The sequence below is a fragment of the Chlamydotis macqueenii genome, chromosome 23 (assembly GCF_036417535.1).
Source record: "Chlamydotis macqueenii isolate bChlMac1 chromosome 23, bChlMac1.mat, whole genome shotgun sequence".
In the NCBI taxonomy this organism is placed as follows: Eukaryota; Metazoa; Chordata; class Aves; order Otidiformes; family Otididae; genus Chlamydotis; species Chlamydotis macqueenii.
In genome coordinates, this window is record NC_141578.1 from 400,422 (window position 1) to 428,319 (window position 27,898).

The 27,898-nt window shown below is 55.9% G+C and overlaps 2 protein-coding genes across 11 annotated transcripts; one reads left to right on the plus strand and one right to left on the minus strand.

The window, feature by feature from the left end:
- On the minus strand, positions 1-27,535 carry FGD2 (FYVE, RhoGEF and PH domain containing 2). 10 transcript variants are annotated; one of them, XM_086765346.1, is made up of 20 exons: positions 26,947-27,535; positions 15,723-15,883; positions 11,712-11,840; positions 9,774-10,047; positions 6,081-6,354; positions 5,765-5,845; positions 5,123-5,271; positions 4,552-4,708; positions 4,288-4,426; positions 3,671-3,729; positions 3,146-3,292; positions 2,651-2,752; positions 2,280-2,359; positions 2,171-2,201; positions 1,975-2,067; positions 1,624-1,749; positions 1,276-1,422; positions 730-873; positions 384-645; positions 1-288 (listed from the first exon to the last, which is right to left on the minus strand). In XM_086765346.1, the coding sequence occupies exons 4-19, from the start codon at positions 9,836-9,838 to the stop codon at positions 415-417; spliced, it is 2,025 nt and encodes a 674-aa protein (XP_086621472.1). In that variant the 5' UTR covers positions 9,839-10,047; positions 11,712-11,840; positions 15,723-15,883; positions 26,947-27,535; the 3' UTR covers positions 1-288; positions 384-414. The 10 variants fall into 10 exon arrangements, with proteins under 10 accessions (XP_086621472.1, XP_086621471.1, XP_086621473.1 ...); XM_086765345.1 differs by lacking the exon at positions 15,723-15,883; XM_086765347.1 differs by lacking the exons at positions 11,712-11,840; positions 15,723-15,883; positions 26,947-27,535 and having other exon boundaries at positions 6,081-6,351; positions 9,774-10,424.
- MTCH1 (mitochondrial carrier 1) lies at positions 10,677-20,561 on the plus strand. Its single transcript, XM_086765354.1, has 12 exons — positions 10,677-10,853; positions 11,649-11,733; positions 12,998-13,104; positions 13,516-13,593; positions 13,912-13,969; positions 14,175-14,226; positions 15,052-15,111; positions 18,346-18,439; positions 18,801-18,848; positions 19,040-19,107; positions 19,817-19,892; positions 20,348-20,561. The coding sequence occupies exons 1-12, from the start codon at positions 10,677-10,679 to the stop codon at positions 20,420-20,422; spliced, it is 978 nt and encodes a 325-aa protein (XP_086621480.1). The 3' UTR covers positions 20,423-20,561.
- Positions 27,536-27,898: the final 363 nt, after the last annotated feature.

The following is a 27,898-nucleotide window of genomic DNA, read 5'->3' on the forward strand; positions in this document are numbered from 1 at the left end:
GAGGCTGCAGGTAGGATTTATCACAGCAATCCCAATTCCACAGCTGCTTTCACAAAACCGGGTATCTCCCGCAGCACCAGGCGTGGAGGAAAGCTGAGGGGTTGCTGCCCTCGGGCGGCAGCGGGCGGCACAGCGGGCAGGGGCCAGGCGGGCTGCAGGCTCCCCCCAAATCCCCTGGCTCTCCCTGCGCCTCACGGCTGGGGTACCTCCATCACCTCTGCACAGTGCGGAGACGAGGGAAGGGAAGGGGGACTCAGCTTGTCCATGCGGTGGCAAATGTGCCGCTGCCTTGCCCTTTTCGTGATGAAAAACCAAAATGCAGAGAAATCCGGGATCTGCCCAGGTCTGCTGTGGGCGGGATGGGCAGGGGGAGGAGGTCTCACCCACCAGGTAGCGCAGCAGGCGGGCATGGCCTCATTCTGCTTCATCGCAGGAGTCCACATCCTTGCCCTCGTCGGAGCGTGTGATCCCCGCAGCGGAGCGCGCCATGGCCCTCATCCAGCACCGCTTCAGTTCCTCTGTGTCGGCCATGAAGGTGTAGACCTGCTGGGACTGCACCAGCTGGAAGAGGTGGCGGGAGTCGCCCTGGGGCAAGTCCCTCACCTGGTAGCCCAGCAGCGGGATGGAGGTGTGGGCTCGTACGTCCTGCCAAGAGCAGAGACAGCGGTGGGAGGCAGGGGACCAGCACACTGGGCTGTCCCCTGCAGATGGAGCTGAGCCCAGCCTTACCTGGGGGGCTGCGTAGATGTACAGCACGAGGGGATCATCCTGCGGAATCACGAACCAGCCCCGTGTGCCCCCCTTGCTGTTCTTGTCCAGCAGCTGCAGGGAACCGCACAGCAAACTCCTGCCCGATACTTCTGCAGCTCCTTTCTGCCAAAAAAACCCAACAAATAAATCCCCAAATACCCCGTGAGGGAGGCACAAAGGACACTTAGGGAAGGTCACTTCCTCAGGAATTCCCTGTGTGCTCCACAAACCTCCCCCAAACCAGGGGGAAGCGAGGGGCGGTCCTGGCTGTGAGGTTTCTGCTGAGCTCTCCTGGCAGATGGAACCGCGGGTGCCTGGTCCCAAGGCTCACAGAGCGGGAGAGAGAGACCTCAGCACGTCCACCGGCCTCGCAATTAGCAGGCACTCTGCTGCGGAAGCATCCCCATCCCTCCCGCTGCAGGCAACGCGGCCAAGCTGTGACAGCGGGGCTGGGGACTGCGGGGGTGGCAGAGCTCAAAGGAGCAGGGCGCATGGGGAGGATGGGCAGAGATGGGCAGAGCTCACCTCCAGGATGCCTTTGTGCTTCCCCTCCCGGTCCTCCAGCACCACGTGGCCTGTCAGGAAGGTGTAACACTCCCGGCACACGCGGTTCAGGCGGTTCCCATCATACTGCAGCTTGGCCTTGTAGTCTGAGCAGCGAGCGCACACCACCTACAACCACCAGACAGGGACATTGGTGAGACTGGTGTAGGGCTGAGGGATCCCAAGGACAATTCCGCAGGGAGCTGAGGGGCGGGAGCAGTCCCAAGCCCGGGAAAAGGGGTACAAGGCACAGGAGAGGTGCGCTCCTGCCCCAGCGGCCACCTGAAGAGACCAGGAGGGAGGGAAGAGAGAGGGGATGGAGTGACTCACGTATCCGCAAGCTCGACAGTGGTGTCTCCGGCGCATGATGGCGTTGAAGGGCTCCTTGCAGCACATGCACATCGTCACCAGGTTGTCCCGCACCCACTGTGGGGCTCGGCGGCCCAGCTCCTCTGTCTGGGGGTGGGGGATGACATTGCTGGGCTGCCTAGCCATAGTCTGGGTGGTCCCAGCCCCTCTGCTCTCACCCCTTCCCCTCTTCAGCCCTTCTCCCCATCCACAGCCTCTCCCTTAGCTCTGTTTAGCTAGGGAAACTGAGACACAGCGAGGTGGGCTCTCCCTGAGCTTCCATACAGGGGAGTGCTGGAGACAAGCAAGACGCAGGGAGGGCAGGAGGGTTACCTTCAGTGCAGGAGTGCCTGTCTCCATCCCATGCACTGCCATCTTAAAGGTCTCGCTCCTCTTCTCCTTCCTGTCAATGGCATCTTGGAAGGCCTAGAGGGGAAGGCAGGGCTGGAGAGGCAGGCAGGGGGGCTGCCCTGACACAGGGCATCCAGCTGGGGTGAGATGTGCCACCTCTCCTAGCGCTTAGTGGTACCTTGATCCAGGCGTTCATCTCCTCCCTAGACCTGGGTACAAAAAGGGAGAGGGATAAGCTGTTGTCTCTTCTCCCCGAAGGTCTGCAGGACCGCCACCCTTCCCTTTACCTGGCCTGCAGCTCCAGCGTCCGCTGCTTTCCTGAGACCAGAAAGGTGTGAGGGAACTGCGTGTCGTTCAGCTCCCGCACCTGAGAGAGACCAAAGAAATGGTGTGGAGCAGCTGAACTTGCACCCAGCACACAGGGGTGTGGGGGACATGGAGAAGCCTGTCAGCCCCTCAAATCCTGCACACACAAGTTCTCACTGCAATTTCACAGGATCAGAGCATATCAACCAGCCCTCCTCACCCATAAAGCCACCCCCTGGCTCCAGCTCCTCTCTCCTTTCTGAGGAGGTGCGGGCCAGCAGCCATACTACACCCCACAGCAGGGTGCATTTTGGAGAAGCTAGGGGCTGGGGGAAGCACAAAGACAAGGTACCTGTCTGACCTTTATGCTGTCCACGTCGATGCGGAGGTGGACCTGGAACTCAGCGCCCACCTGGATGACTCTGGGCACGCAGTACAGCAGCATGTTGTTGAACTGGGCAGCGGGAAGGAGAGGGTTGGTTGGAACCCAGCACTCTTCTGCTCAGGGCTGGGGGCTTCCCCGGGATCTAGGGTCCTTCACCCCCTTGGGCTGAGCTCGTCCTTGGGGAGAATCCAGCCTAGAAAGCAACTGCTTCTGCCCCAGCCCTCTCCCACTCTGCAAAGGTGAAGCGCTCTGGGAGCGTGGCAACCCCCAAGGGCTGCTGTGCCCAGGAGATGAGCAGGTTCCCAACCACACCCTATACAGGATGCTCAAACCACCCAGCTCTGAACTCATCCCCTCTGTGTAGAGACGACCCAGCAACACCTTGGTCAGGCTGTGCTGCCACTCTCCCCATTCCTAGCCTATCTGCTCCCTGCCCCTTCCCCTGGGCATCCCAGCTCCTACCAGGAACAGGTACTTCTCCGACGTGCTGTTGTTGCGGGTTGAGATTTTTTGGATCGGCCCCTCCTTGATCAGCTTGTTGGAGGGATCCACAATGTCATCCTGGAGGCCCAGCCGCTGATAGACCGACCAGAGGTTTTGCAGCTGTTCCTGGGGGAGATAGAGGGACCTGCTTCTGCAGGGAGCTCAGCAGCCACAACCTTGTCACCCCTGAGTTCACTCCATCCCCACCTTCCATGCCAGCTGCTGAATACCAGGAGAGCTGGCACAGCTCCCTCACCCCAGACTGATCTTCGGGAGCAGCTCTCAGCCTTGAAACAGCCGGTCACATCACAGCTGATGCTGCAGACACGACTTTCCCAGGCTCAGGGCGACGGGATCAAGCATCAAGAGCAGGGTCTAACCTCCTCTGCTGAACCCACAGTGCTCCTGTCCCACTCAGGGCACGGCTGTCCTCACTTAGTCACACAGCAACGAGGCCACGAGGAAATCTGGCAAATCCCTGTGCCAGCTGCGACAGACACTCACCATCTCGGCAACAGCTGCATTTGAGTGCTTGGCCACCCTAAAAATCATCTCCAGGGCCTCTGGAACGAGAAGAGAAAGGGTGTAGGTTAAACACTTGGTAGGGAGCTGTGGGAGAAAACCCTTAGGTCTTTTCTACACGGGAGAGACACGCGTGTAGGGGCTGCTGCCCTCCCCTGGACACAACCTGAAAAGGGCCTGAACGCTGCGCAAGCATCTGGGTCCGGCCGGACTGGCATGTGGTGTGGTGGGGTCCTCGGGGGACAGCCAGCTGGCTCATTTATCACTCCATCCCAGCAGGACTGGGAGCTGTGTGACCCGTAGGGGTCCGATAGCTCCCTTGGTCACTGCAGGTCTCCCTGGGGGATGCTGGGGAGGGATCATCCATATCCTGAAACACCACACACCTTTCCAGCTGACCTCCATAGACCCGAAAGGGCGGATTAATCCCTCTCCCTGCTAGAAAAGGGTCAGACTGAGGGGTTTATCTGAGAGCACAGGGCAGCTGACGAGAAAATCCAGTTATCCTGATGCTTGTGTACAACATCAAGGACTGTCATTTCCCCTACAAACCCACCCTGCCACTCCCCACAACGGCAAGCGCCAGCCAGAGCCCTTACTCTCTGCATCGTCCCGGTCTGGGGACTCGGGTGGCAGTTTTCGGACATAGTCTTTCAGGAGGAGTTCATAGCGTGGGATCCTCTGCACAGGTTCCAGCATGTGGTGCTGCAGCGTTAGGTTAGCACAGACCTTCCTCTTCTGGAGAGACACCGTGCAGAGACATAAACAGTCACCAGGGCAGCTCCCACCCTCCACTGCTTCTCCCTTGCGGGGAGATTTTGGGGAGCATTGCTGCAGCCCCCCACCCTGCCACAGCCTGTTACCTGGATGTCAGCAATGAGCTCCTGGAAGGGTGGGGATTTCTCTGACCAGACAGTAATGAGCTCCATGGCTTTGTTGAAGTTTTTCACATATTCACTGTACATCTTGAGGAATGGTGCAAGCTTCTGGATCACATCCCCTATCCGCGGGTTGCAACTCCTGCAGGAGGGAACCGCAGACCCGGAGCTTCCTCAGCCCAGTGGGGCAGACAGACAGGGTGGGATAAAGCAAAGGGGCAGCTTGTGCACGGTGCAGGAGGATGCACCTGCACTTTACCACTGCGACCTGCTACATCCCCATACAACTTCTCGCTCTCTAGAATGGGAATGTCCCCAGCTTGCAGCCATCCTGGGCCATTCATACCTGGGAACACCCTTAAACCACCTGAGATGTCCCCTCCCTTTTCAGAAATACCCTGATGTGTGCTGGAGTGTTTTAAGGAATTGCTTTCCAGCACAAAGTCACTTGGAGCAAAACAGGCTGACCTCCCTGGTCCTGTTGGGACTCCAAATTCATCACTGCTCCCTCATCCTGGCAAAACAACCCAGGCTGCCCTCCCCTCCTGCAGCTCACCAGTCCTTCATGCGCTTCTGCAGCTCTGGCAGGAAGAACTTGGCGTGGAACTGGTAGATGGAGGAGATGTTAGAGAAGATCATTTTCACCACCTCCTCCGGGACTGTCTTCCCATTTTTGGCTTCTTTCATGAACTCTGTATAGAATATCTGGAAGAAAGAAGAGGTGAATAAAAAGGGTCAAGGAAGAGGCTTGAGGATCTCATTCCCTCTTTGAAGCTGGCACATTGCAGACTCTGTGCAGAAGGGAAATCCCGGGCCCCAAGAGAGAAGCAGGTGGGATGGAAGGCTTTGCTGGGACAAAATTGCTCCTCGGATGTGTGTGGTGTAAAAGGAGAAAAAGCCAGACCCATTCTCTGGCCATGAAGACAGCAGCCCAGTGTGGCTCTCACCTGTACAGCTTGATTGTCTCCAAAACCTCCAGGAAACAGTTCCTGGCCTGTGCATACTCTGAACTGAGCCCTGGCACTGCCACAGGGTCCAAGCCCTGCTGAGGAGCACAGGACAATTGGTGAGCATGGAGCTGTGCTGTGGTGCTGCCTGCTTTGCCAGCACGGGGTGGCCAACCTACGCTAGTGGAGACAGACAGCAGCAGGGCTATTGCTTCCCAGACTTGTGTGGGCCCCTCTGCTCCCCAGCTCACCTGGTCGAGAAGGTGGAGGCGGCTGACGTAAGCCTGCTCTGTCTCCAGCAGCTCCAGAGCAATTTTCTTTTCCTCTGGTTCCTGCACGGGGAGAAGGGCTCAGTCTCATGGACTGCAACACAAGCAGGGGATGCAGCTCTGGGGAGTCTGTGCCTGAAGCATCAGGGAAGGTGCCACTTCTCTGTCACCCCACACACCGGCCCTTGCAGGGCAAGGACTTGCTCAGGGCCAGCAGAGACTTCAGCTCCTTGATCCAGCCCATGCAACTCCCTGCCTGAGCATCGCCAGCCTCGCCTGAGCCGCCTCCAGAGCTCACCCTGCTGCTGGGCCGGAGGCCTGGGTCCTGCTGCCTCCTCCAGTTGTCCTCACTGATCTTGTGTCGGAAAGAACGGACGCATTTGAAGCTGAGGCCCCGCCGATCCTGCTGCTCCTTCTTCTCCTCATTCTCTTGCTCTCCTTGGTGCCTGGCAGCCATCTGAGAGAGGCTCTGGCTGGCAGGGGATGTTGGAAGCTGCTGCGCCTGGCTGGTTGCAGGAGTAGGCTGGCCGTGCGGAGCCTGCTGATCCTTCCAAGGAAATTTGCCGGCCCTGCTGTGGAGGAATCGGGATGATCAGCTCAGCCGCTCCCCCAGCACAACACAGCTCACCCAGCTCCCAGGCCCAGGTTAGAGCCACCGTCCTCAAGCGAGGGCGATAAGACACAGCAGCCCCCCCAGCACTGATGCTGCTTTGCTCTGCTATGACTCTGCCAATACAAACCAGGGTCTGAAAGCCCACATATCCTCCAAGGGAGCCAGGATCCAGCCCCTTTCCTTCCAGTACCTCCTGCTGATGTGGTCAGCCCCCGTCCTGCTCTAGAAAAGCATGACTCTGCCGTTTATCCCACCCACAGCCCTTCAGTGCCTGAAGCGTAGCCCTGGCCTTTGCGGCTTTCTGCCTGCCAACACCACAGAGCCAAAGTGAGGAGCCAGCAGCCTTGGGCATGAGGCTTTAAAAGCCAAACAGCCAAGAGGTGTCAGGCAAGAGCAGGGCTTGTGTAGGCGGTTTTGCTGAGAGGTATTTTTTGGATGGTTTTTCTCTCTTCCCTTTTCTGGTAAAGACAAAGAAAACAGGTCCAGAGCAGGCACGGGGGAGAAGCCACACATGGTGCAGGCTGTGAAGATGACAGCAACTGAGTTGTCTGCCATTTGAGAGCTGGTCCCTGTGGTAAATTGCTCTGAGTAGAAACTGGAAAGATATCCACTGGTGGCCTGCAGACACGGGACGAGGACTATTGGAAAATTGGGATGAAACTGGACATACAACATCAAACTTAGAATCATAGAATCATAGAATGATTAGAGTTGGAAGGGACATTCAAAGGTCATCTAGTCCAACCCCCTGCCAGAAGCAGGGACATCTCCAACCAGATCAGGTTGCTCACAGCCCCGGCCAACCTGGCCTGGAACGTTTCCAGGGATGGGGCATCGACTGCCTCTCTGGGCAACCTGGGACAGTGTTGTACCACCCTCAGTGTAAAAAATTTTTTCCTAATTTCTAATCTAAATCTACCTCCCTCTATTTTAAAACCATTACCCCTCGTCCTGTCACAACAGGCCCTACTGAACAGCCTCTCCCCATCTTTCTTGTAGGCCCCCCTGAGGTACTGGAAGACTGCTATCAGGTCTCCCCAGAGCCTCCTCTTCTCCAGGCTGAACAGCCCCAACTCTCTCAGCCTGGCCTCACAGGAGAGGTGCTCCAGCCCTTTTATCATCTTCGTGGCCTCCTCTGGACCTTCTCCAACTGGTCCATGTCCTTCTTGTGTTGGGGGCTCCAGAACTGGACGCAGTACTCCAGGTGGGGTCTCACCAGGGCAGAGTAGAGGGGGAGAATCACCTCCCTCCACCTGCTGGCCACGCTCCTCTTGATGCAGCCCAGGATGCGGTTGGCCTTCTGGGCCGCGAGGGCGCATTGCCTGCTCATGTTAAGCTTCTCGTCCACCAGCACTCCCAAGTCCTTCTCCTCAGGGCTGCTCTCAATTCATTCCCCGCCCAGCCTCTATTTGTGCCTGGGATTGCCATGAGCCAGGTGCAGGACCTTGCACTTGGCCTGGTTGAACTTCATGAGGTTGGCACGGGCCCACCTCTCCAGCCTGTCCAGGTCCCTCTGGATGGCATCCCTCCCCTCCAGCGTGTCGACGGCACCACACAACTTGGTGTCATCGGCGAACTTGCTGAGGGTGCACTCTATCCCACTGTCCATGTCGCCGACAAAGATGCTGAACAGGGCCGGGCCCAGCACGGACCCCTGAGGGACGCCACTCCTGACCGGTCTCCACATGGACACCGAGCCGTTGACCACCACTCTCTGAGTGCGGCCATCCAGCCAACTCCTTATCCACCGAGTGGTCCGTCCATCAAACCCATGTCTCTCCAGTTTAGAGAGAAGGATGTCGTGCGGGACAGTGTCAAAAGCTTTGCACAAGTCCAGGTAGATGACGTCTGTTGCTCGTCCCTTGTCCACAGATGCCGTCACCCCGTCATAGAAGGCCACCAAATTGGTCAGGCACGATCTGCCCTTGCTGAAGCCATGTTGGCTGTCACCAACCACCTCCTTGCTCTCCATGTGCCTTGGCATGGTTTCCAGGAGAATCTGCTCCACGACGTTGCCAGGCACAGAGATGACTTGAGGACAGGTGACTTGAGTGGCAGACACTCATCTAAGAGAATTACGGGCCCATCCTCACTCTGGTAAGAACATCTGTGAGCTCAGGAGTACATCCACAGCCATGCATCATCCCCTCCTGTCCATGGGAGCCGGCGTAACTCCTCACATGACAGAAAGGCCTTATCTGTTCCTCCTGGTGCCTCCCTGACCTGTGCCAGCCTAAACCCTCTGCTGAGATCCAACAAGGAACTTCTGTCTTTTTATTTGCACTGACTGGGGCTAAACTGTTTTCTGTTCCATAAAACTCGTTTCCAGGTTCCCCAGCTTCCTCTGAAAATCATTAAGTTACTTTTGTTTCCTCTAAATCAAACTCATGCTTCACAGTACACAGCAAACACACTGCAGCAGCAAAATGGAGGCAGACTAAACCCTGAAAACAGTTCCAATGCAACATCACAGGCCAAATTTAGACTGTGGGACCATGGGGACAACCATGCTGCTCTGCAGCCATCCAGAGCACAAAGCCCAGGGCAAAGCACACAGCGGAGATGCAGGCGAAGTTCCTGGGGCAGAAGGAAATCTCATGCCTGAACATCTTTAGGAAGTGCTACAACACTTATCTGTCCAACCACCCAGCCTCACTGAGAGCCCCTCACTGATACAAGGCAAGATCCAGTATCGCAGTTCAACAGACAGGGAAACAGGCATGGACCACAACGGCGACTCACCCCAAACTCAGAATTACTTCTGTGCCGGGGCAAGGCAGATCCCCTCGCTCTGGCCCTGGCACACACTGTCTGAGGGTCCCAGCTCATGTTTCCAAGTGAAGGAGCTGTTTTATTGGGCTACCTTGCAACCCAAAAGGAACCGGCAGTCCCTCTTAACACGATTAACATGAACTCTTAACATGAACTCTTAACACAAACTCTTTCCTAGAAGCTGCATCGCTGCAAACAGGTCTGAGGCTGGTACCTGAGGCTCGAATCCTCCCATATGCTCCAGCAGACAATTCCTGTGAAGACCCCCGTCTACGTATTTGCAAATCAAACTCGTTTCTCCCAGCAGCCGGGGAAAAAGCATTCACCAGCCACGCTGACTGCAAAAAGCATGCCACAACCTAACCCCGAGCCAGGCACAGAAACCTTCAGCAGCACCAGCTGCATCCCACTGACGTTTTCAGACTTCTGTCCATGACCCTGCAGCAGGAGGAAGACACCGGGGCAGATCTGAGTGCTCAAGAACAGCAAATCACCTAGTCATCTTCACAGCCTCCACACCACCTCCAGAGCGGGTTTCTTCCCTCCAAAACCCACACCCCACGGAGTCCTAACGCACCCGTAGCACCCAGGATGCTCCCTCCTTACCAGTGCTCTTCAAACACAGCCACCAGGTTCAAGACGCTCTGCTCATCATCGGCCTCTCCCTCCATGGCACTGGCTGCTCCGGCCGGGAGCGGGTCCCGCGTGTAAAGGGGCTGCAGGGGTGGGTGCTGATGGCTGTGGCTCCCTTCTTCTCTCACCCTTTCTGCTTTGAGGTGTTCCTGGAACCCGCAAAGTTGTTTGGGGATGAGGATTTGCACCAGGTAAAGACCATCTGCTGTCCCTCTTTCTGCGGTAGGGGAGCTTGTCTCTGGGTGGCCTCAAAAGGAAAAGGAAAGAGGAAGCACAGCAGGTTGCAAGTAGGAGGAAAACAGAAAACGCTGGGAATTTGTTCCGCCTGGGGGGGCCTTCCCGCGGGCTCCCAGATGGGCAGCGTAACCCAGCCCGAGGCAGAGGCTGGGCAGGGGGCGCGGCCTGCTGGGAGCCCCCGCAGCGGGGGTGGGCTGCGTCCTTCCACGCCTTGGGGGCTCCGGGGTGCCCCGCACGGGCCGTGCAGGAGCCTGAACGGCCCCGCTGCCGCAGGAGCCCGCGGGCGGGCGGGCAGGGGCGGGAGGCTGGCCAGCAGCGCAGGCCGCATGGCCGAGCCCCCTCCCGGGTGTCCCGCTGGAGCCCCTGAGGAGAGCCCTGGGGAGAGCACAGCACAGAGCACAGGGCACAGCCCCACCGCGCCGCACCCCCCCCGCACCCCACGGCCCCGCCGCTGGCCCCGTTCCCCGGCACGGCCCTCGCCCGGCCGCCCGCTCCCCGCCCTCACACCGCGGCTCCCTCCTCCCCCCATGTAATGGTTCATCCCGCCTCCCCCTCCGGCCCTTCGCGCAATGGTTCCGCCCACCCCGGTGACGCACCACGCCCTGAGAAGCGGCGCAGGCGCATTGGCGGCAGCGGGCCATGGCGGTGCCGCTGCCCCCGGCGGCGCGGGCGCCCCCTGGCGGTGTCGCGGGGGGTGCGGAGGCCGCGGCCCCCGGCGGGCCCGGGGGCGAGGGCGCTGAAGGCCTGTTCGTGGTGCTAGGAGCGGGGCTCGCCGCCGCCAGCCACCCGCTGCTCTACGTCAAGCTGCTCGTCCAGGTCCGGGGCCGCCGGGGCGGGGAGGGGAAGAGGGGGGCAGCGGGGGGGCGGGCCCCAGTATAACGGGGTGACCCCTATGTAGTGCCGCTGTGGAGACCTCCGTGCGCTGGGGACCACCACAAATACAGCCCCCCACGCCCCCCGATATAACAGGGGGGATCCTGTGCAATGGAGGTGGCTATAGAATAGGGGGCACCTGTATAATTGGGGGGGACCCCTGTGTAATGGGATCCCCCTATATAACAGGAGATGGGGTCCCTGTGTATGCTGGGGGTCCCTGTATAACTGGGACAATGAGGGCAGCTATAAAATTGGGGAGTTTATAGAATAGGAGGATGAGGATTCTTTCTACAGCGGGGCCGCCCTATATCACAGGGAATAGGAAGTCCTATGTAATGGGGGGATGAAGACCCCTGTGCAGTGGGGACTCCTTTGTAGCGGGGGCATCAGGACCCTCTCCTGTGACAGAGGGTGGGGACCCCTGTAGAGTGGGGACTGCTGTACAATGGGGAGGATGAGGCTCCTGTATCATGAGGGATGGGAAAGCCCTATGTAATGGGTGTCCTGAGAACCCTCTGGAATAGGGACCCCCATAAGATGGGCGGGTTGAGGGCCCCCTATACCCTAGGAATCCCATAGGATGGGAAGGGGACTGCCCGTGTCATGGCACTCTCAGGTATCTGAGGGTGATGGGAGGATGTGGCTCACGGATGCCAGGATTGAGGCCGCATGGCCTGGGGACTTCGGGAGTGCCAGGACAGGGGCAGGGACCTGCTCACGGGGTTTCTCTTACAGGTTGGGCATGAGCCACTACCTCCAACCGCTGGAAGAAATGTGCTGGGAAGGAAAGTCCTGTACCTGCCCGGCTTCTTCACCTACGGTGAGCGAACGTCCCTCCATGCCAGCACGAGGTCCTTCCCAAAAACGGGGCTGGGAGCTGCCAACTGAGCCAACATCCAGCAGCACTCTCTTGTGATCATCCTGAGGCTGCAATAAGACATAAAATGCTACAATTAGTTGCAAAGCCATCAGATTTACCTGCCTGTTGTTGGGGACAAGAAGGTGGCCTTGGCACTGCATCCCCTTCCTGTGGCACGTTTGCACCATAGCGGAGGGGCGGTGGGGTAGGTTTGTTGGTGGAGGGTTTTGTGTGTGTTAAGAGACGGTGAAGTGCTTTTCTTTGCTACAAAACAGCCCTGCAATAACTTGGCCCCCTGCCTTGCTCATTTGTGTTGTGGATGGAGCCCTAAAGGGACAGAAGTACCAAGAAAAGGGAGTGTAATATGTTTAGAAGGAAAAAAAAATAGTGCTATTTTTCTCTCTTTGGTGGAGCAGCACGGGAGAGGCAGGTGAACGCTCTGTGACCTTGGGGGTTGCTTTCACAGTGAGTTTGCTGTGAGGAAGTGGAGCACTCAGCGGAGTTGAGCCAATCCCCAAATCAGCCAGCAGTACCCATGGGGTGGGGGGGACCCAGTGCAGGAGCAGTATGAACGCACTGCAAACCTGTCCTGGAACACCCGGGGCTGGAAACACTCTGGTGCTGCCCATGGGAAGATGCATTTTCCACACAGGTTTTACAGTGTTGGAGACGGTGGATGGAGGTGTGCAGAGCCTTCCTGGCTTCCCTTGGGACAGCAGGATGGGGGGCAGGAGCAGTCGGCACCCACAAATTATATCATGGAGAAATTGAATCCGTTGACAATTTTTTTTTTGGCTGGAGACCTGAGGAAGTTTGCCAGGGAGAAGGTGGTGGGGCAGGAACCGAACCTGGGCTGCGAGATCCATATTAACCCTGAGCCTGCCCCCACAGGGCAGAGGGAGGAGGTGACACCCTCCCTACGCTGGTTCAGTCCAAACTGCCCTGTAGCCCTTTGTGGTAAGAAAAACAATCAAAAGACACAAAGTAGCCCCAAATACTGGAGCTATCCTTCCAGATTAGGCAGATGAGACACAGAATACTTAAGGATTCTTCACATCCCATATGACGTTTATTTAGGACTGTTATAATAAATCACTTACGGTGGGACCGCAGAGCGGCTGCTGTGCTGTGCTGAGCTCTGGTGCTGAACGCCGGAGGTGTTTGGGGTGCTCTCCGTGAGTCGGCCGGTTCCCGACTGATGGCAGCCTGGTGTTTTCTTACCCAGCCAGACACATTGTGGAAGTGGATGGGAAAAGAGGCCTCTTCCGCGGTCTTACTCCTCGCCTCATCTCAAGCACTTTATCAAGCATCACCAGGGGGAGCGTGAAGAAGGTAAAGGTCAGCTTCTCTCGCCATAAATCAGCTTGCTGGGTTAGCCAGTGCTACTGCAGCATCCCACGACTGCACATGGAGGAATAAAACGCTGGTCCCCCTCCGTCTCCTGAGGGCTCTGAATAGTCCTCCAGGACAGGAGGAGAACAGTGCCCAGATCCCCTAAACTTACTTTCTAAATAATTTTAATTTGAACAACCACTTGCCTTTTGTAAGCAATTTTATGACACTCTCTTTTCCCCTGTTTTACTTTCTGTTGTTCTTTCTCCTCTGGTCCTTCTTGCCTCTTGTGTTCTAGATGGGAGGAGAAGAACAATTTGCTTGTGGTTTCCTCATGTCCTCGGACGTTGAGGGTTTGTGGGTCAGCGTCTCCATCAGTTCTGACCATATGTTTCTTCTCTCCACGCTCAGGCTTTTCCACTGGAGGACATGGAGCACGTTTCTAACAAGGATGATGTGAAGACTTCCCTTAGGAAAGTGGTGAAAGAGGTGAGAAGTGGATATTGCGTGTTAATGAGCGATTAGGGAGATCGCATTGGGGGTGTGCCTAGAGAGCAAAGGAGGCTTAAACTGTGGGCTGCAGGTGAAATTACGTGGAGAGAAACTCGGGCTGAAAAGGCTGTGGTATTTAGTAGCCGCTCTGTGTCCAGCTATGAAATATTTTTTAGGAATAGAGGTTTACCGCAAACAACATTTCGAAAGAGGGACCCAAAATGGGTTTCACTACATTAAGGGAAAGGACCTGATCTGTGCAGGTGGAGCAGCGCAGCTGTTCATACAGGTGTGTTTTTTTCCTCCCCTTCCCAGACATCTCATGAGATGATGATGCAGTGTGTGTCCCGGCTTGTCTCACATCCGCTGCACGGTGAGTCCTGTCCCTCTCCTGCCTGAGGAGCTCTGCCCTGCCTGGGGATCATCCCAAAACCCCTTTTACTTGATGCTCTTCTCTATCAGAAATGGCTTTGTATGAAACTGCAGAACAGAGACAGGTCCTGAGCGGTTGCTTGGGAAGGGTGATGCTTGGGTTGGCCTCCAGGGATTAACCCAGCCCTGTGTTTCTTTCCTCCTAGTGATCTCTATGCGCTGCATGGTCCAGTTCATAGGCCGGGAAGTCAAATACAGGTGAATGGCTGCAGCTCTAAAGGGTTTGGGCACACAGATGCACGAGTCTGAGAATCAGCGGTGCCAGACACTCCCATGCAGTGGGGGACATGGCAGCCCAGGAGGTTTGGGAGGCCAAAAAGTGAATCTGAGCCCTGTTTAGAGGGTGGATGAGTGGGGGGTGAAGGGATGTGGGAAGTGTAGTCTCTGTTCCGGCGTGCCTCTGTTCCACCTTGTGCCTGTGAGGATTTTGGTGGCTGTAGTGCACCTTGCTGATCACTCGGTGAGTCTCCTGCCTTTTTGCTTTAGGGGTTAGTAGAAAGGGAAGTCAGCAAGGAGGCAGAGTAGGTAATATGAAGCATTGCTGGAGCCCTGCTAGTCTGCAAGATTTTTCCCAAGCCTTTTTCAGTAATACTTGCCTCTCTGCAGGGCAAAACTGCACGTGCAGCCACGTGAAAGCATGCTAGACACGATTTCAGCAAACCCACGACTGCCAGCACAAGCTCCCAGAGGCAGGACAGGGTTCTTGGGTTGAGAATCAGCCTAATCAGAGCAAATTATATGCCATCGTTGCGGCATGTGTATCCACTCACTCAAAGCCGAGCAGAGCTCTTTTAGCTTCAGCATTTAAACAGTTGTCAGTGAGCTGAGTGTTGTCCCGGGTGTTACTGCAGGTTGGCAGGGTGCAGACATGACCCTCCGTGGATTGAGAAGGAGAACAGAGCTGCCCGCTGCTTTGCCTGTGTGGTGGCTAGGGGGACACTGCTACGGCTGGTGGCTGCAGAGTGTGTGGGACAGAGATGGAGCAGCCCTTGCACGCTTACAGCTCTTTTCCTTTCTTGGCAGTGGTGTGTTCAGCGCCATCGGCAGGATATTTAAGGAAGAAGGGATCCTGGGATTCTTTGTGTACGTGAGTTTAAATACTTTCTCCCACAGTCCCAAAGTGCCAGTGGCTCTCCTGGCTGCTGTGCCAACCTCGGAGTCACACCCTCAGCTGAAACCTTGTCTGACCACCGGTCTCTTGCATCACTCCCACAAGCACAGATTAAATCTGTGCCTTTGACAACGCTCCAGTTCTACCATTAAGTGTGCCCCGATCTTATCTTCAGTCAAACCTTCAGAGCCCAGAGAAAACCCTGTGGTTTTTCTTACCTTTCTTTTTCCCTTGACCCTTCTTTGTGTTTCAGTGTAGGGCCATTTAAAGCATTTGTTTGTGCAGCAGGCACCAAGATCAACTGCAACAATGAGACCTCTTGTTGAAATAAAAGCCAGGGCCTGGATAAGAAGCACATTCCTCTGAAAAGCACCGTGGGTGCTTGTCATGAGCAGGTGGTTCATGCTGGCAGTAGGTTTGCCGGTATGGCAGGAGCGTGATGCTGCCCGGCGCAAGGTGTTGCTTCCTGGACCAGAAGGAGCCGAAAGGCGCTTCCAGCCGCTTGCGAAGCGTGATGAATTGATGGCATTGCTAAAGTGGAAATCTAGCGGACTTGCTTGAACCCTTAATTAGCACCTCTTACCTTTTTTTCACGTCTGTATAAAAGCAGAACCATGTGCTGCCTCCGCTCTTGGTGCAGAGATAACTCGCTTTATTATGTCAATAACAGTAAAGGCAGCTCTGAAATTTCGGGAGGGGCTTTCAGGCCTGATGCGTTTGGCTGTACAATCACAAAATTTGGGCCTGCAGATGGAATATGAATGCATCAGGTAGAAGCAAGCAATCGCAGAGGGTCTCACCCTGTCCTTCCCCAAGGGGAAAGGGCCAAGGGTCTGCAGAGATCCTATCAGTCAAGTGTCACTGCATCTTCTGTTTGCAGCCCACAGCTACTCCGCTGAGCTCTGCAGCCCCAAACCTCCCCCTTTAAATACAGGTTCCTCTGGGATGGTCCCTGTGCTTGGGGCATGACCAGAGCAGGCTGCCCAGCAGCCTTCTCTCTCCTCCACCTCCTGAGGGAGTAACGTGAAAGAAGCCGCCGCATTCCCTTCCTCCACATAAAATAAACACTGTTGCTAGCCCAATTAACCTTAATCGTTCACAGGAAAGGCTTTAACACAACTCAGAACGTCTCAGGAGGGCTCTGAAGTTATATGTGCTCTACAGCCCCGCTAGGAAATCACACAGCCATGAGGGGCACACAGACTGCATCTGTAGGACCAAACTGCTGCTTTTCTGCTCTCAGCCCTCCTAATGCAATCCAAACACATCCACTCCCTTACAGTCATTGCGGTGCGCTTATTTCTCAGGGCCTCATAAGCTCTGTGCAGCAATAACCGCGGCACTTGCTCACTCTGGATGTGTGTCTCTCTAGAGATAAAGACTTTTCAGGGGATGGACTTATCTTGCTTCCCCTCACATCTGCAGCAGGGCCAGAAAGATGTTCCAGGGGCTCCAAGACTGCTGCGCACAGTCACCTCCAAGATGGCTTGTCCCAGCCCTGGGGTTTTTCCTGCTGGGTTGCATCACTGTACATCACCGGCTTCACCATCCACCTGCTCCTATTTCAGCTTTTAATGACTTATCTGCTAAAAATATTCCTAGTCCAGATCTCCTTGGACATCTCACCAGGTGTGAGAGCTGTAGCACAAGTAAATATTTTTAGTCCCTTTCTGCAGCTCTCTCAGACCCCTTGTCTCCAGTCATCCCATAAACACAGGCCCAGCATCCGTCATTACTTTGATGCTAAAGTACAGAGAGGGATGGGATCCTTATTGCAAATGGAACAAACGATCCAATTCTCTATCAACCGGTAGGTGAGGTTTTACTTTTGTGGCTGCCACGGCCCCATCCTGGACCAGCCCCCTGTTTCTGGACTTTATTAAGCTCTAGGATCTGCAGCAGCTCAGGAGTCTGCTTCAGACTTGACTTTGAGTTATAGAAAGGATTTTTTTACAAAGGCTGAAGGCTAAATGCAAAGCAGACCATCTCTTTGGAACCAGAGCGCTTTGATTTCTTTGTCCTGTCTGTTACTCTCAGGTATTGCATCTTTTAAGCCAGCAGGTGTTCTGCTGAAGACTTCTGCTGTGCCTAGCCCCTGAGACCTTGGCTGTATCTCCAGATCTGCTGGGGCCTTGAGAATACACAGGCTGTCTCCAAAAAGTGTGAACCCTAACACCCAGCCAGCAAAGCAGGCTGGATCAATTGCCAGTTCCCAATTGCCATTCTGCTGCTGCGGGGACCACGGCAGGAAACAAAACTGGTCCTCTGCTCCAAAGAGGCAGAGAAGAAACCAGTGACTCGGAGTGATGTGCTTGGAGGTGGCTCTTTCCAGTTCAGCAAACACGCCTGTGGCTCTCAGCGGCCTCATTTTCAGAACCGTCTGAACACATGTGCTAGTGAAACAGGCAGGTTTAACACACCTGCATCCTTTTGCAGCAGAAAAACTGCACAGCCAAAGCAGGAGGCCCTGTGCTTGACTCCTGCACCAGTGCAACAGATACTGGTGAAGCACTGACAAAGTGGGAAACCCCTCCAAAATGCTTTGTTAATGTTCTAGCACTGTTAGCTGTGGCAGCTGGTGCTGCTGGGAGCTCCAGCCCGTTTGTCAATGAGAAGTGTAAGCAAATGCAGCACATCATCATGTGTCCCCATGCTCTCGGGTAGCAGCAGGGATGGGGAAAATCAGAAGAACTGGAGTGCTGCCCCCAGCAGCAGTTAATCCCACTTTGCAGCAGAGCAGGTTTTGCAGGAACAGCCCCCCTCATTTTAGTTTCTAAAAGGAGGGAGATTCCACAAAGAGATGAACTTCTGCCTTCTACATCTGGAAGAGCATCCGCAAAATGAGCTTAACAGAAACCTGCTTCATCTGTGTCTTGCCTGGGTTTCAGAGCAGGAGTTGGGCCAAGAAGGGATTTGGGGTAGAACAAGGGGACTTCACTGAGTCATGCCCAAACAACAGATCCCAAACTTCCTACTTCAGAGCATCCAGCCGGAGCAGCTAGCAGCACATGTAGGACCATGTTTGAAGGCCAGGAGAGCTCTTCCCTGAAACCTCCCCTTTTCCCTTCAGTTCCTCCCACAGTAAAGGTGTGTTTGGGGGAGTGGGGTTCCTCCCTGCTGGTGGAGGGAGTGAGGGAGGGGTGGTCCCCTCAGAAGGCAGCACTGAGACCCTTCTGCCCCTCATGGCCCTGTTTTTGCCATTGCAGCGGTTTAGTCCCTCACATCCTGGGGGATGTCATCTTCCTCTGGTGCTGCAACCTCTTGGCTCACTTCATCAACACTTACGCAGTGGACGATAACGTGAGTGGAAGTACTCGACAGAGGGTTTGGGGGGCCCGTTCCCAGCACCTGCAGTTGGAAGGAGTTAATGGGAAGCAGTATCTGATTTGATACAGACACTGGGCTTTGGGTGAAACCCTCTGCAAGTGCTGAAGATGCTGTGTCTGCTCAGGGCTATGTCTCAGCTGCAGTTTCGGGGATCAGGTTTGATAGCAAATGACTTTCCTGATTCTCAGCTGGGATGTGGTGCGGTTACCATTGCTTTCTGTGTCCTTCCCCTACCCCACGCCCTTCATCTCAGGCTAAGAGGGATGTCACATAATGACAGTTACAGCCTGGTGTCATCCACCTCCTCCATAATCCCTTTGGTTTCACTTTCCAGTTCAGCCAGGCATCGGTGATCCGGAGCTACACAAAATTCATGATGGGGGTACGTAGGCATCTGCCATGTTATTTCTTCTCTTCCTGCCATTTGTGGGGTGAGAGCTCGTGGTCTGGGCGCACAGGCTAGTCTATACTTTATATCCAAAGATGGGGATAACTTTAATAAGGTGCAAGAGCTGAACCTAGCTTTTTGGCATGATGAGCATTAGAGAGGCTATCAGTTTTCTGTGCTTTCAGATTGCTGTGAGCATGCTGACGTACCCATTCCTTCTCGTGGGAGATCTCATGGCAGTGAACAATTGTGGGTATGTTCATCACACCGAGATCTAAAGCTTTCCCTTCCTTTCTTCCAGCCCCTTGTTGTCTGAATCCTCTGCTAACAATCGTAAAACTTTCATACAGAACCATAAACTATATGGCACCTTGCAGAGCTGGCTTGTTTCCTGTCCCAGGTTGCTTATAATTTTAGATCAGAGGGCACAGACAAGAGCAGCATAAAAGCTCAAGTGGAGAGAAACAGGGAGTCATGGTGATGTGGTCCAATCTGAACCAAACTGGAGGCAGAAGGGATCAAAGAGACCGTGCTGACTCCAGGGAGCAGAGAAGGGAAAGCAAAGCTCTTAGCAGAGTGGTGGGTGCAGACAGGAGCAGGACTAAGCTAGCTTCCCCAGTCCTGCTGCTGCAGGAAGTCTTCTGCATTTGTGCTTGTGGGAAGGGGACTTGATCCAAGCCGCTGGTGTAATGTCTTGCTATCTGCTCCCTCCTGAAGGTGTAGATACAGCGTGTAGTCTTGGACTCTAATGTATCCAGGAAACGCTCCTTGTTTGTACACACTGGGGTAATTAAATTACACGATCTGCTGCATTGTAAATAACAAGCCAGTCACTTGGCCTTCAGCCTGGCGCAGACACTGCTCCTGTGTCCTTGCTTACACTTGTCACTGCTCTTGTGTTACCTGTCTGGATACTGTGACATCTGTACAGACCCTCTCTGCTCTCTCTCATTGCCGTGCAGGTTGCGTGCCGGCCTCCCTCCCTACGCTCCTGCGTTTACGTCCTGGATCCATTGCTGGAGGTATCTCAGTGCTCAGGTGAGGGAGCAGGACACGTGCAGGGCTTTGGGCTCCCTCTGCTCCTTCCCGAGATCTCCAGCGCTGCCCAGGAAGTGCCTGTGCCACATCCTTGACGTGCTCTGTAACCTGTTTCCACCCCTCCAGTTCTGGCACTGGTACCAAGCGTGGCGGTACTGGTGTTCCTGTTAACATGCCCCGAGCTTGCAGTCTGCAAACTTCTGGCAAATGCGTTGCATACAGCCAAGCAAGATGGCTCTGCCCTTCTCCATCAGTCATCCCCGGGGGAAACGTGCAGCCCCAGCACTCAGAGGTCTGAAATCCTGCTGTCTCCTCCAGGGTGCTCAGGCCTCGCAGCCCTGCGGTGGGCGCGGGTCAGTCCTTGCTAGCCTAGCTGCAGTTCCCCAGCCCGGTCTCTGCGTCGTGATGACATGGCAGCATGGCTGCCCTGACCCTGCGCTCTCTCTCCTTCTCAGGGGCAGCTATTCCGTGGCTCCAGCCTGCTCTTCCGCAGAGCGCCCATGCCAGCCACCTACTTCCCCGTCGACTGATGCCTCGGCGGGGAGCGATGACGACCTTGGACTCCTCAAGAAACCCGAAGCTTGTTTTGATATATGTATATTTTTTCTTTTCGATCCAAAGTCCGTGGTGCCAGAACAAGACACTGCCTCTCCAGGAAGGCTAGCAACAAGGTGGCTCCTGGAGATGAGGCTTCAGGCTCCAGCTGAAACAAAGCCCCATCCTCATGGCTGTCTCGACCAGGATGTGTAACAGAGAGCAGAAGGGAGTTGTCTTGTCTGTTTGGTCCAGGCTGTAGCCCTGGGATCACTGGGGAAGTCTGGGAAATCAGATTTGCCCAGATACTAAACGAGCCAGCCCCAGGATATAGGGACAAAAGACTGCTTCGTTCTTCATGAGCTGAGAAGCAGCAAGACATCCAAGGTCACCTTGCTGGGAAGGCTACACCAGCTGACCAGCCTCCTGTCTGGAGAAGGCAAACGTTTGTGTGGCAGGTAGCTCATCCTGGGTGAGATCAACCCTGCGACCCCTATTTAAGGTTTTGAGGGTACCTGAACACTAGGGAGCACACCACCTCCCACGGGTATGAAAGGGAAATTACAGCATCAAAACAGAAAAGGGAAGCGAGATGTACTACAAAGAGCAGCTCAGTCCCAGAGAGACAGGCACGGCAGCGTTTGGACTTGGACATGGAGAGAGCACTTAGGGAAGGATGTGCACTGCAGATGGTAACTGCTCTGGGAAGGCTTTTTGCAGTGGGACGGGCTGTATTTAGGATACACCCACCAGAGCCGCTGGGTGTAACCTGGGCAGGCAGCCTGTACACGTTCCTCAGAGGTGGTGGGTCCTGGGTTGGACCAGCTTGTGGTTGTCCCTTTACCGGCACGACCGCATCACATGAGTGTCTCCCAGCTGGCAGGCCCATGAGTCCTGCCGGGCTCCTGCCAAACCTGAGCATCACCACTTTGCTGACGGACAGCGTCCTGCTAACAGCTACACACTGAGGGGCTCGCCTTGCAGGAGGGGCGCTCGGTCCGTTGCTGCCTGCAGTAAAGGAATAAACCTTGAGCTGGCCAAAGGCTTGTAAGGCATCGGGGTCGGGGGCTCCTCATGCACACGGGAGCATGGCTGGCCCTTGTGTAGCACAGCTCACCGGGGGCAGCAGGGCAGGGTTTATCCTCAGCTCTCCAGACAAGTTTTTTTTTGCACCAGTCTGTGCTGTCACGGCAGCCAGGCAGATTTCCCCTGTTTTGATTCCCCCACGAAGCAGTCTTTTGCACAGAGGTGTTGCTGCACTCCCTGGGAAGAGGTTTTGGGGTCCTTGAGCAGGTTCCTCTGTGCTGCTGCAGCAGCAGCAGCTGGGGTCACATCCCATCCTGGTCCTCTGAGGATGCCAGCCTGCCATCGCATGGGGGTTTTTCCTCCATCAGACAGGTTTGATCCAGCCAGGGCTTGCAGGGCAGTGTGGTACACGCGGGGACCCGTGGTTCCCACCCAGCTCCCTCCGGTGTTGTGAAGTCAGTCCTGTCTGTCCTCCCTTCCTCCTGTGCGGTTTATGTTACAGTAACAGAAGTTAAGTAATGCATGGCCCTGTTCCCTAACATCAGAGATTATTTCAAAGAGGATTTAACTATGCTCCAAAATACAGCTATAAAACAGCAACTCTTGGGTGTTTCTTTTTTAAAGAAGTGTTAATTTTTTTTGGTTTTTTTTTTGCGTAACGGGCTCCCTCACTCAGGGCAGGTTTCAGTTTAACAGAGGCATTTTCTTTGCTTTCTTCCCCACGGCGGGGGCTAAACCAGCTGCTGCAAGTTCGGATTCCCTCTGATCTCACCTCCATGGGAAGTCGGCAGGTTCAGGTTGAGCAAACTGCATTGGGTGCACTGGGAGCGAGGGTGGAGGCAGCAGTGGGCTCGGCTGCCTGAAACAATCTATGAAAGTAGGTGTTTGGAGTTAAAGTTGACCCTGAGCTCTTCTGGAAGGGGTAATGGAGACCCTTTGCTGCTGTCAGACCCCTCGGGTGGGCCCAGCTGCTCCATCCTCCCTTGCACAGCTTGCAGGGTCCTTACCCACCCGCCTTTTATTGCGTTAGCTGGTTTCTTGCCTACCTCAACACCAGGCATTGCATGTCCCAGATCACACGATGCCTGCTCAGGAACATACACCTTTACCCTCAAAATTAAGGCCACGTTCTGCTGGTCACATGCCTGTGAAACCTCCTACACCCAGTCACAGCCTGGCTGCAGCCACTGCCGTGAAAAGTGCTATTTCCTTTCCTTTGAGGAATTTACTTAAATGCGCACCAGAGCAAGCATCCTGCCAGCAATTTCTGCCCACCTCACTGGGACCCACAAACTTTGCTGGAAACACAACACTTGAGTGTAGGTTTTGGTCAATTTAAATAAAAAACAGGTTTCAAAGCTTTCAGTACTTTGGAGCAGGGGCTGCCATTCATAGGATAATTAAATATTTCCTTCCCTCCTCCTGTTTTTAACCCTGGTTCTTCTTATCCCGTGCTTCATTTGAGGTGTCACACCACAGGGAGAGCACCTGCAAGAGCAGGCAAGGAAACAACCCAAACCCTGCCTGGCCACCCCCCTCCCTTAAATTGCTGCCCCATTAGTGGGTGCTCAGCCCCGCAGCTGGCGCTTGTGCAGCACAGCTGATGGAGACGGGGCCCTGCTTCTGCAGGAGAGGGGATCCAGGGGTGACACCCATGGTCAGGTCAGGCTGGAGAGGTGGGCCCGTGCCAACCTCATGAAGTTCAACCAGGCCAAGTGCAAGGTCCTGCACCTGGGTCGTGGCAATCCCAGGCACAAATACAGGCTGGGCGGAGAATGGATTGAGAGCAGCCCTGAGGAGAAGGACTTGGGGGTGCTGGTGGACGAGAAGCTCAACATGAGCCGGCAATGCGCCCTCGCGGCCCAGAAGGCCAACCGCATCCTGGGCTGCATCAAGAGGAGCGTGGCCAGCAGGTGGAGGGAGGTGATTGTCCCCCTCTACTCTGCCTTGGTGAGACCCCACCTGGAGTACTGTGTCTGGAGCCCCCAACACAAGAAGGACATGGACCAGTTGGAGAAGGTCCAGAGGAGGCCACGAAGATGATAAAAGGGCTGGAGCACCTCTCCTGTGGGGCCAGGCTGAGAGAGTTGGGGCTGTTCAGCCTGGAGAAGACGAGGCTCCGGGGAGACCTGATAGCGGTCTTCCAGTACCTCAGGGGTGCCTACAAGAAAGATGGGGAGAGGCTGTTCAGTAGGGCCTGTTGTGACAGGACGAGGGGTAATGGTTTTAAAATAGAGGGAGGTAGATTTAGATTAGAAATTAGGAAAAAATATTTTACACTGAGGGTGGTACAACACTGTCCCAGGTTGCCCAGAGAGGCAGTCGATGCCCCATCCCTGGAAACGTTCCAGGCCAGGTTGGCCGGGGCTCTGAGCAACCTGATCTGGTTGGAGATGTCCCTGCTCCTGGCAGGGGGGTTGGACTAGATGACCTTTGAAGGTCCCTTCCAACCCTAACCATTCTATGATTCTATGATTCTATGAAATGAGGGGGTGTAGGAGGAGGTTTGGGTCTTGCGCCCAGAATGGAGCTGGGGATTTCTCCCACATACAGCCTCAGCGCTCCCCTATCTGCCCAGGAAACAAACCTGGGTTTAAATATTGACTCTCTCCTGCACAAAACTGGGTGGAGATCGCGGCCGTTGTGTGCCCGGGTGATTTATCAGCACTCAGTGGAAAACACAGATTGCTGGGACTTTGGCCTCATGTGCTCCCAGCTGCCGGGGAGGGAACAGAGGCAGTGACCACAGCCAGGAGAGGGAAACTCAGGTCAAGGCTGCCCTGACTTTCCACGGGGTGCTTGGGGAGCAGTGAGGTGCTGGTGAAGCCTTTGTGCCCAGGGGAAGTGCAGCTGAGCTCGACCCATTGCACCGTCCTCCCCTTCCCCCTGCTGAGCTGTCCTGCCAAAGACCCTGCCTTTAAAACCAAACTCCCACCCCACCATGCTGCTCTCCCCACTGCAGAGCTGGGAGGAAGACAGCCCAGCAAACTGGATGGTGCCCATCACCCCGGCGTCTGGTCAGTGGGAAGGGCAGGGGCTGCCAGCACCGCCCCGCCAGCCCTGGCAGCGATGGAGGGGCCCTGTCTCGCAGCCACGCACGAGAAAGTGCCTGTGCGGCGCAGCTGCCCTCGATAAGGCTGTTTGTGCTGTTCTTCTGCAGCGCTGAGCTCCACATAGGCAAATAATTCTTTAAAAAAATTACATGTATAAAACAATAAACCTCGTGGAGCAGATCCTGCCGCCGGGGAGGTGGGACAGGGTGGTGCCGGGAAATGCTCAGGGTGGGGACTTGGACCAGACCCAGGCGCTGGCGGCACGGTGGCCCTGGATCTGTCCCCTGTCTCCACACGGCCCCGTCCTCCGCGGGAGCGGGGTGGCCCTGTCCCTTAGGATGGCCTTCGCCCGAAGCAGGAGGTTACGGAGGAGCCAGGTCCTGCTGGATTCCTCCCGGCTGGACAAGGGAAATCCTGGTTGGAAACAAGAAGAAAAGGCTACAAAAGGGCACAGCGGGAAAGCTCGGAGCGGGGCCTGACCTGCCACACTGGTGGTGGCAGCTCTCTCCGTCGCTGGCCACTTGTAAGAGGAGGGGACGAGGTGCTCTCCACACTGCCCCTTGCCTGCTGCGGGCCTTTTTTTGGGGGTAACTCCCTCAAATCCCCCCAAACCCAGCCACCCTGTCCCCTCCTGCCATGGCAGCGCTCTCAGGGGGAGCCAGTGGCGTTTTATCCCACCCTGAGGAGACCCTGGGCCTTGGGGGAAAGAGGTGGCGGCACGGGCTGGCCAGGGTCAGCTGAGACGCCCTTCCCCACGGCCGCCATGGCCCCTGCACTCCTCCCTTGGCGCTTGCATGGCACTGGGCCCCCCCGTCCCAAGGGAGAAGCAGGAGGCTCGGTGAGCCAGGGAGTGGGGAAAAGTCTCCCCAGCTTTTGATTCAGCTCCTCTTCCCCCCGCTGCGACCCAGCATGGCGAGGATCCAGGTCACCTCGGCCACAGCAGCCGTTGTCCAGGCGCCGTTCCCTTGCTGCAGACGTGTTAATTCTCTAATCTTTAGGCATGGAGTTTCTTCCTTAAAAGCTGTCTGCGCTCTGCGGCCGGGTGGCGCGGCTCTTGTCAGGCTGCCAGGAGAGGCCGGAGCAGCGTCACATGCCGCAAAGTTTTACAAAGCGAGTGAGTCGTCTGGGGAGAGGGACGGGAGAGGGGACAGACGCTCACACGCATTCGGACGCGCACGCGGAGAAACCTCCTCCAGGCTCCCTCCGGCTCTCATCCCAACGTTTATTTTTTTTTTCCTCCTTTTCTGGAAGAACAAAGACTTTGGGGTGGGTTGGCGCGTTTGTTTTTCCGGGGTTGGTGTCGGTGGACCAGGGTGGGGGGAAGGAGGCCGGAGGCGGAGCGGGGAGCCGGTGGCTTGAACGCGAGAAAGTCCCGAATTTCCCTGGCAGAGTTGCCGAGGCCGTCTCTGCGAAACTTGGAGGAGGAAAGACGGGGGGAAAAAGGGGGGGGGGGAATAATTAGAAAATAAAATATGATGACGTCACTTGGAGCAGGGGTGCCTTCCCTGCTGCCTGTCAGATGCGCCTGAAAAGAACAGGGCAATAAAACAACAGCCGCCTCTGTCTCCCTCGTTAAACACGGCACTAATTGGATGTTAATTTCTCCTTGCTCTTCTCGCTGCTCGATTGTGCGGGCTCTTCCTGGCTCTCCCTCTCTCGCTTTCTTTCTTTCCTGTTGCAATGCTCTTGGCAGCTCTGAGGGGCTCCGGACTATGCGCTCCCCTCCTGCTCAGGGACTGGAATAATTCAGGAGCTGGGAGTATTAAAAAAGACAAGGCGTGGGGGTGAACGATTCAGAAACGGGGCGGGTGCGATGGATTTCAGGAGCTACGCAAATCTCCCCGTTTCCCGTGCATTATCCTGCCGGCTTGGAGCTATTCTCTTCCCATTTGATTTCTCTTCCCCCCCCTTTCCCTTTACGTTGGGTTTGGGCTGCTGGGCAAAAATATGTTTCAAAAAAAAAAGAAAAAAGCATAAAAAAAAAGAAGAAAGGCTGAAAAAAAAGAAAAAAGGCAAAAAAAAAAAAAAGGAAAAAGGCAAAAAAAAACCCCAAACCATGGTTCAATGACGACAAACCCCCAAACCTCCTCCCAGCTCCCCCCGTCTCGCCGCGCCGCCTAACCCCTGCGTGGAAACAGGCGTTTTAGGGAGCCGGAGCAGGAAGTTGTTGTTCTCTGTCTTGCCCAGGTCATCCTTCCAGGGTACGTGCACACGAGAGGTGGGCGCGCGGGGCTCGGCGGGCACCCAGCAACGGCCAGCCACCCCTCGTGTTGCCTCCTGGCTGACGAGGCGAGCGAGCGGCAGAGGGGGAGCAGGGACCCGGGTGGTGTTTTGGGGGACGCGAGAGGGGCCCAAGGGACAGGATGGGTGGGGGAGCGGAGGGGAGGGAGCGGGAGGCGGAGGTGGGGGGAGAGCGTGCGAGCCGGGGAGTAAAGTCCTACCTGGGATCGGTGCCAACTTCCTGCAAAGGGTTACAGACCCGCGGCTTGGAGAGCCCACCAGAGGCGAGTGCGCTCTTGTCACGGTTCCAAGGCGAGATGAAGGCAGCGGGAACAGGTACAGCAGATGCTGAGTGGCCTCGTTTGCCCGCCGAGCAGGGCTTCGGCTCGATTGAAAACTCGCCGACGGGAAGGCTTCACTTCTCCCGCCGGCGGGGGCCTCGCCATCCCCGCACGAGGCCGGCAGGGCTGGTGGGTGCCAACGGTGGGGCGCATGGGGCGGTGGCACGGGGGGGCGCGTGCATGGCAAGGGGGGGGCCTCCACCGCTCGTTCGCCTTCTCGCCGTTTGGATTAACATGCGGAAGATGCGCCTGTCACTTTGCTTACTGTCAGCGCCGGCTTGGGGATGGGTGACGGCTTTGTTCGGCGCAGCCCAGGGAGCCGTGCCAACTCGGACTTGGCAGGCAAAGCCGGGTGGGCAGGGAGAGGGGGATGAGGAGCGGGAGCGGCTGCTGGGGCGGTTGCAGAGGGACGTGGCCGCAGGCCCGCGTCTGAGCGAGGTGGCTTTCTGGCGGCGTGCGCCTCCCTCTCCCTCCCTCTCTGCCGCACTCGCCTGCGCCCAGGCTGGTGCAGACAAAATGAAAACGTGTTTTGTTTTGTTTTTTTGGCATATCCCCAGCAGCGCTACCAACCCTGCCCACCCCCCCCCCCCCAGCCCCGTCCCCGCTGCGACTCCCCGTTTACAATCAGCACAACCCAGGTGCTATGGCGGCAAAATAAAAAAAGGCCAAAAATACCCCTTGGCACCCAACCACCCTCAATCCGCCCCCCTTGGTGGCGACTGCTCCCAACTTTCCTCCAAGGCAGGTGGGTTGTTGTTTGTACATATTTTTTTTGGTCCTTTTTTTTCCTCCCCCCCACATCGGATCCCTCTCATGTTGGGTGTGTGCGTTC

Excerpts from the sequence above, each read along its gene's own strand:
- FGD2 (XM_086765345.1), bottom strand. The coding sequence starts at position 9,838 with ATGGAGGGAGAGGCCGATGATGAGCAGAGCGTCTTGAACCTGGTGGCT. Across the intron at positions 4,709-5,122 it reads CAGAAGCGCATGAAGGACTG|GAGTTGCAACCCGCGGATAG; the intron begins GTGAGCTGCAGG and ends TCCCTCCTGCAG. Across the intron at positions 1,750-1,974 it reads CAGGCACTCCTGCACTGAAG|ACAGAGGAGCTGGGCCGCCG; the intron begins GTAACCCTCCTG and ends CCCCACCCCCAG.
- MTCH1 (XM_086765354.1), top strand. The coding sequence starts at position 10,677 with ATGGCGGTGCCGCTGCCCCCGGCGGCGCGGGCGCCCCCTGGCGGTGTC. Across the intron at positions 13,594-13,911 it reads TTAGGAAAGTGGTGAAAGAG|ACATCTCATGAGATGATGAT; the intron begins GTGAGAAGTGGA and ends TCCCCTTCCCAG. Across the intron at positions 18,849-19,039 it reads ACACAAAATTCATGATGGGG|ATTGCTGTGAGCATGCTGAC; the intron begins GTACGTAGGCAT and ends CTGTGCTTTCAG.